Source organism: Falco punctatus, assembly GCF_963210335.1.
Source record: "Falco punctatus genome assembly, chromosome: 7".
Classification (NCBI taxonomy): Eukaryota; Metazoa; Chordata; class Aves; order Falconiformes; family Falconidae; genus Falco; species Falco punctatus.
The window spans coordinates 1,349,526-1,355,525 of NC_137587.1; the positions used below are offsets into that span (position 1 = coordinate 1,349,526).

Here is a 6,000-nt window from a genome sequence, read left to right on the forward strand (position 1 = left end):
GATTCGTAATTCAGTGCAGGCCTTGGGACACCAAGCATCTTTTCTGGCCATGCATTGTCTTTTTCATTTGATTTTCCTTCTTGTCTTTGATCCAGTTCATTTGTGTTGGGTTAATTTCATTTTTTGCTGGCTTGACAACTTCATCCCTTGAAGTTCTCTATCTCGCTATGAACAGTGTGTCAGTACAAAGCTCCCTTTTACTTCCACCCATCAATGTGCTTTCAGGCAGACCTCGGGGGAATATTCTTAGGAGTAAGAGCTCAGCAAGGTCTCCATGCTTCAATTAGTTATTTGGCCTTTCTGACACAGCTAACAAGGGTGTTAATTATCGCTATTTAGAGCAGTGGCTTTGTGGTGGAGATAATTGTCCAGCTGGAACTGAGTGAGTCTCTTTTGAACAGAGCATCAAACAGCTGTTAGATTCTCACAACTGGAACAAATTGAAATATTTGTAATGTTTTCCAACTGGTGAAAAATGTTTAGTATTAAATGAACTAAGGGCTCAGAAAATGGAAGGAAAACTCTCCTTTTTCTTATAGAGATTTTCCAATCAAATATATGCATAAAATGGGTAATTTGACTATTGAGACAGGATGCTTACAGATTTTAGGGCAAGGGTTCTGATCTTACTTTTTCCTGTGGTAAGGCAGCTTTAGTGTGGTGTTCTCAATGCACTCAGGTGCTTTGGGTCAGCAACTGCTGTGAAGTCCCTCTTCCCTGAGAAAAGGCTGGTTTTTAAAGGCCTGTTTCGCTGGTGAGAAATGTAGCGTGATGCTGTTTTTCAGAAAGGTTTGTCCAAGATTTACAGCTTGTGTCACGGGTATGGTGCTGTTTCTTAACTGTGTATGTTAGTGAGACATGTAATTTTATTTAGTATTTTATTCTCTGAGCAAGGTCCGAGGTGCTCAAAATTGGTTGCTGACAGGGGAGCGATCTCTTAAGCTGGTTTACTTACCATGATGCCATTCAGAAGCAAAGATAACATGCTGTCGCTGTCCTTTACACCTCCGCGCCTTTGCCTGCCCAGAATTGCCACCCGCCCTTTGCAAAGCAGAGCATTAACACCTGCTATCTGTTCTCCCACACTGCTTCTCCTGAAGCCTCTTCTGATCACAGCCAGTGCCGCCGGCTGGCCAAGGGGCTTATCCGGGTGGTGAGCCTGCGTGGGCTGAGTTAGGTAACACGGAGGGTTTGTGTTCGTGTGAAGACCCGCTGCCTTCAGCACAGACACAAGGAGCTAACCCAAGGCACGGACCCAAAAGAATAATAAAACCCCATGATTGTTTTAGAACACCTTTTCTGCCCAAGATATTGTTTACTTACTTTAACCAAATGGTTGTACTTGGTTCATTCGTGTTATCTTTAAATTATCCATCTCTCTTTTCTACCGTCCTCCCATCTCTCTCATCCATTCTACAATTACAGGAAGACAACCGAATCATTTTAGTGGGAAGCGCCAGTACCCACGGGAGGTTAGTAACCTGGATGAGCATCTTCTGAACCCCCTGGAAGAGCCCTCCCTCCCAGGTATGCGATTCAGTACTGCAAACCTGTCTCTTGGCTGTAAAAGGCGGCTCCCTGCCCACCTCGGGTGTGCGATCTGCTGCCTTGTAGCAACAGGGCAACGAGGTCTCATCCGTCCCAGAGAGGTGGTGGCCGTGTCAGGTGGCCGCTGGCCACAGGGCAGCAGTTTGCTGCAGCCTGACTTGCCAGCCCTTAAACAGCAGGATCTTTATGAAAAATAGCAGAATCTTCAAGCAAAGAAGCTTTAAGTAAAAGCAGAAGCTGCATGACTCAAGAGTCAGCTCAGGAGTGAAAGGTGTAGACCAGTACCGAAAGCTGGGGGTAGGAAGAGGTTTACTGGGACTTAGTAAGCAGTGAAACTGAACCAACGAGAGGAGACGTAGGGGTGTAAAGATGAAGAGGGAGGCAGGGGAAGTAAGTGAGGATCTAGAAATCTATTGAGGAGAAAAAATGGATGAAAAACTAGGAGTACAGGGGACACTGGGGACCAGTTTACTGCCGCTCTGAAGGATGGAGAGCAGCTGTGTGGTTGAGGAGAGCTGTCTGAAGCAGGGCCTGGGGAGGGGAGCTTTGCCTGAGGCTCCTTTGCTGCCAGCCAACACCTGCGTGTGGCTGTGCCCCCTCCCGAGGGCTGTGCCCACCCAAAGCGTGCCGATCTGTGCTGCTGCCAGCTCTCCGGGGCAGAGACTGCTGTAATGCAGCCGGCGTTGTCCCCCGCCACCCTGCTTCTGCCTCTGGCCCTCGTGCCTGCCCTGCAGCCTGCAGGCCTCAGATACATCGCTGAATAGTTTTGTTCTTCGGCCTCATCTCAGTCACCAGACAAGATGGGTAGGTTTGGGTCTTGGGCAAGGGTTGTGGAATGGAGGAGGTGGTTATCTGCCGCATTGTTGTAGAAATGGAAGAATGATGCTTAATAAGTGCCAGGAAAAAATTTGCTTGGAGGAGAAGGTCCCTCCTGAAAGGAGCAAGAGGCTGTCCCTGTCCTCTGACTGTGGCAGCTGCCACAGGTCCTGGTGCGAACCTGAGCCAAGCCCCTTAAAACTTCCACCGTGTTTCACAGGTGGTCACTAGCTGAATGGCAGGTGTTTGCAACCTTTGCTCCTGCGTACACGCTTCGGTTCTCAGCTGGGAAGTTGAGTAGTATCTCCTTGCCTCATACTGGCATCGAGAAAAGAGACGTGATGATGTCTGTGAGACACTTGGATAAAGCCCTTCTCAGAAGCCCCCCCTGCTTCCCCCTGCAGCCGATGGGGTTTCTCTGCAGCCCAGGATTTATTAGATGGTGTGCAGGAAATCAGGCCGGAGGGGAAAAAAGCAGACGGTGTCTATGCACAGAGCAGTGGTGGTGCTGGGACTAGCACGAGGTTGGGATAATGGAAGTACCCTGCGATCGTACAGTTAAGGGTGTATCTCAGTGGATTGTATTACAAGGGAGCCACGTTAAAGTTGAACAGGTAATTTAACTTTAGCATGTACTGGCTTTCAAGTTCTCAACATTGTAAACGCAAGTTTAAGGATTTTATTCTATAATTATAATAAACAAGTGAGCAAATAGTTGTATTGAATTTTAAAGCTCTGTAGATAGCATACACTGTAGCAATATGGTCTTCCTCTTGATCATCTGGGGTTTTTTATATAAAATTCATTAATGTTCTTTGTGAATAATAGTAATATTGATTTTGTTATTGAAGGATCATGAAAAAAAGATATCCACAGGGGTGGCTGGTTGTTTCAATGACACTTGCCCTTTGGTTACGTAGTTCTGTGAGTTACTGCATGTGTCTGAGAAATAACGGGAGGCTCAGATCTGCCCCAACTCTTGCTGTCTCGGCCGCAGGGGGCACATCTGTTGTTCTCTGGTGGTTCACGACGTGTGGTGCCAGTGGCCCACACGGGCCAACTCAAGCTCAGTGCGACAGCGCCTACAAGAACAGCAACGTGTCGGTGACTGTGGAGAAGGAGGGCAGGCTCCGGGGAGTGCAGGTCTGGAGAGTGCCGGCCACAAACCGATACAGGTGAGTACCAGTGTGTGCTGGCGCGGTGGCCACGTGCGGCTGCTCTTTGTCTGGGGAGTTTCAGAAACCATGAGGGTGGGGACCGTCCGTGCTGAGCGAGCGGGGGCGGTGAAGTAAGAGGGGAACAGGAGCACCAGTGTAAGGGTCTGTGCCTGAGCTACTGCGGAGCATGGGAGGGTGGAGTGGTGCCTTAGAGATCAGAACCAGGAGTGTGGGCATGCAGTCGAGTGGAAGTACTGCCGTCATTTCAGTCCCAAAGCCTCGGTCTTCTAGATCTGGTCGTAGCAGCTCCTGAAGTCTCCGCCTGTAGTGCTCTGCTGTAGAGCTGCTACGTCCCCTTGCGCCGTCGGGCTACATGGGTCTCAGATGAAGAATAGCCACAAGGTGCGGCAGCAGGAGAGCCTGCTCTGAAGCAATGCCTGTTTGGAAGTGCAGGCTGGGGAGAGTTTGCAGATGGAATTGCTTTGAGGATGAGAAGTGTGAGATTTCTTTCTTTAACTGCTTACTTTTTCTTCCAGGATTTCTGCCTACGGAGCGGCTGGGGGAAAGGGGGCCAAAAACCACAATAAGAGGTCCCACGGGGTCTTCATCTCAGCCACTTTCCAGCTGGAGAAAGATGAGCTGCTGTACATCTTAGTGGGGCAGCAGGGGGAGGATGCCTGCCCAGGGGTGAGGACTGCACAAGCACATGAGGGCAGAGACTTTGCAGATACGATTCAGTGAGATTCAGTGGGTGGCTTGGGGGTTGATGATGAAAGGTAGAAATCCCAGAATCCAGCAATGAAATCCAGTCAGGAGGCTGGGAAGAACCAATAAACCAAGTCAGAAAGAATCTCAAAACAAATATAAAGAACTCTGAAAAGAAAAACAATCCCAAAGTGAACAAACAAATATGAAGCCCACAGGAACTTTGCTTTAAGCTCCTGGTGTTTGAAATAAGTTCTTCATCAGCTTTCTTCTGCTTATTTTAAGCAGGGAGCTAGTAGGTGAGAGTTGTGTGCTCCCACTCTTATTTTTCCACAGCCTAGGTTTCTTTCTGTCTGCCAGGATTTCAGAAAATTTATATTATTTATGTAAGCATCCAGCAGTGTTGTGGCTGCACTGTGCCGGATACTCTCTAAGCTTAAAGACTAAGGTCTGAATCCAAAGCCTACCAAAACCAGTGGGAATATTCCCACTAATGCCAGTGGCCCCTGGATCAGACATTTGTAATGACAAAAAAACCCACTCATGAGAAACAAATTGATGATGTGAATGCTTGTATGTGTCCTCTAATTCTAGACCCAATGATTTGAAAGTCCTTTTATCACTTAAGCTCAAAAATTACCTCTTCAACAGGAATTCTTTGATATCTTTCCAGAAATGAGATCTGTCAGCCCCTGCCCAGGAAGAAAAAAAAAAATGTTTTCTCTTTCCCCCACAGACAGACTCCCGAGTTTTGGGTTGTGTACACTATTCTTGTAGGCATTCAAAGTTACCATTTACCTTGCCTGGAGCATATGATGCCTTATCCAGATACTGCAACTGGTTCTAAAACCAGCCTTTCTTCGCTTTAGATACTTAGATACAATTCTTGTACTAAACCATGCATTTATATATCTGCATTTCCCTCTCCAGTGCACTCCCTAGACTTGGGTCATTATCTGCAAAGTTGTCCGTTATTCCCCTGCACTTCATGACTGGTTCTCCAAATTGCCAAGCATAACCCAGCACTAACTGGCTCCCTTTGGCAGGCGCTATTGGAAAAATTTCCGTTCATTTTTCCCACTTCCAAAGCCCAGTTTTCTTTGGCTTTGGAAATCCTGATGAATCTATATGTTGGGTAACTAATGTTTGTTTTCCTTTCTCTGAAGAAGTTCTGCAGCTCCAAACCTTCACTGCAAAACATGAATTACGTATTTATCAATGAGTTATTGCTGTATAGCTTTGGTTTTTTCTGTGAGCATCTGTATTTTCACTTATGTGTGTGATGTGGGTTTGCAAATCAGAGGTAACAGACAGACCTACCCCTCAGATGTTGGTCCTCATAGAAGAGTTCCCTTTCAGCAAAGATAATTTATATACTGATTTATATACGCCTGATATACATCACAAACAATACATTATTATTATACTGAGATATACAGACAACTCTCAAGACCTGGAGTTTGCTGATATCTAAGTGCACCTCTTGTCTCCTTTCAGGGCAATTCTGAAACCCAGAAGATCTGCTTAGGGGAGTCATCTCTCATTGAAGAAGACTACCAAAAAAAAAGGGACCTGAAGGACTGGGCTGGAGGAGGTGGGGGTGGAGGAGGAGCAACCTACATCTTTAGAGTAAGTATTTCCTCTCCGCGTCCTGCCTGAGCAGTGTCTGGCAGAGCACCTAGCTTCCACTGTCGATCACGGCGTATGATACCCAGTTCTTAAAAAGAGGTGATGAAAAAGGCATCTCCTTCTCCCTCTCCTGTCCCTCCTTGCC

At 47.0% G+C, this 6,000-nt stretch overlaps 1 protein-coding gene across 1 annotated transcript in view; it reads left to right on the forward strand.

Annotated features, from left to right (window-relative positions):
* LTK (leukocyte receptor tyrosine kinase) overlaps positions 1–6,000 on the forward strand; it is a 79,497-nt gene that overhangs the window by 49,686 nt on the left and 23,811 nt on the right. The window contains exons 10-13 of the mRNA XM_080396339.1: positions 1,426–1,527; positions 3,362–3,539; positions 4,058–4,208; positions 5,724–5,874. Coding sequence (XP_080252465.1) covers positions 1,426–1,527; positions 3,362–3,539; positions 4,058–4,208; positions 5,724–5,874 — 582 coding nt within the window. The remainder of the gene's footprint in view (positions 1–1,425; positions 1,528–3,361; positions 3,540–4,057; positions 4,209–5,723; positions 5,875–6,000) is intronic.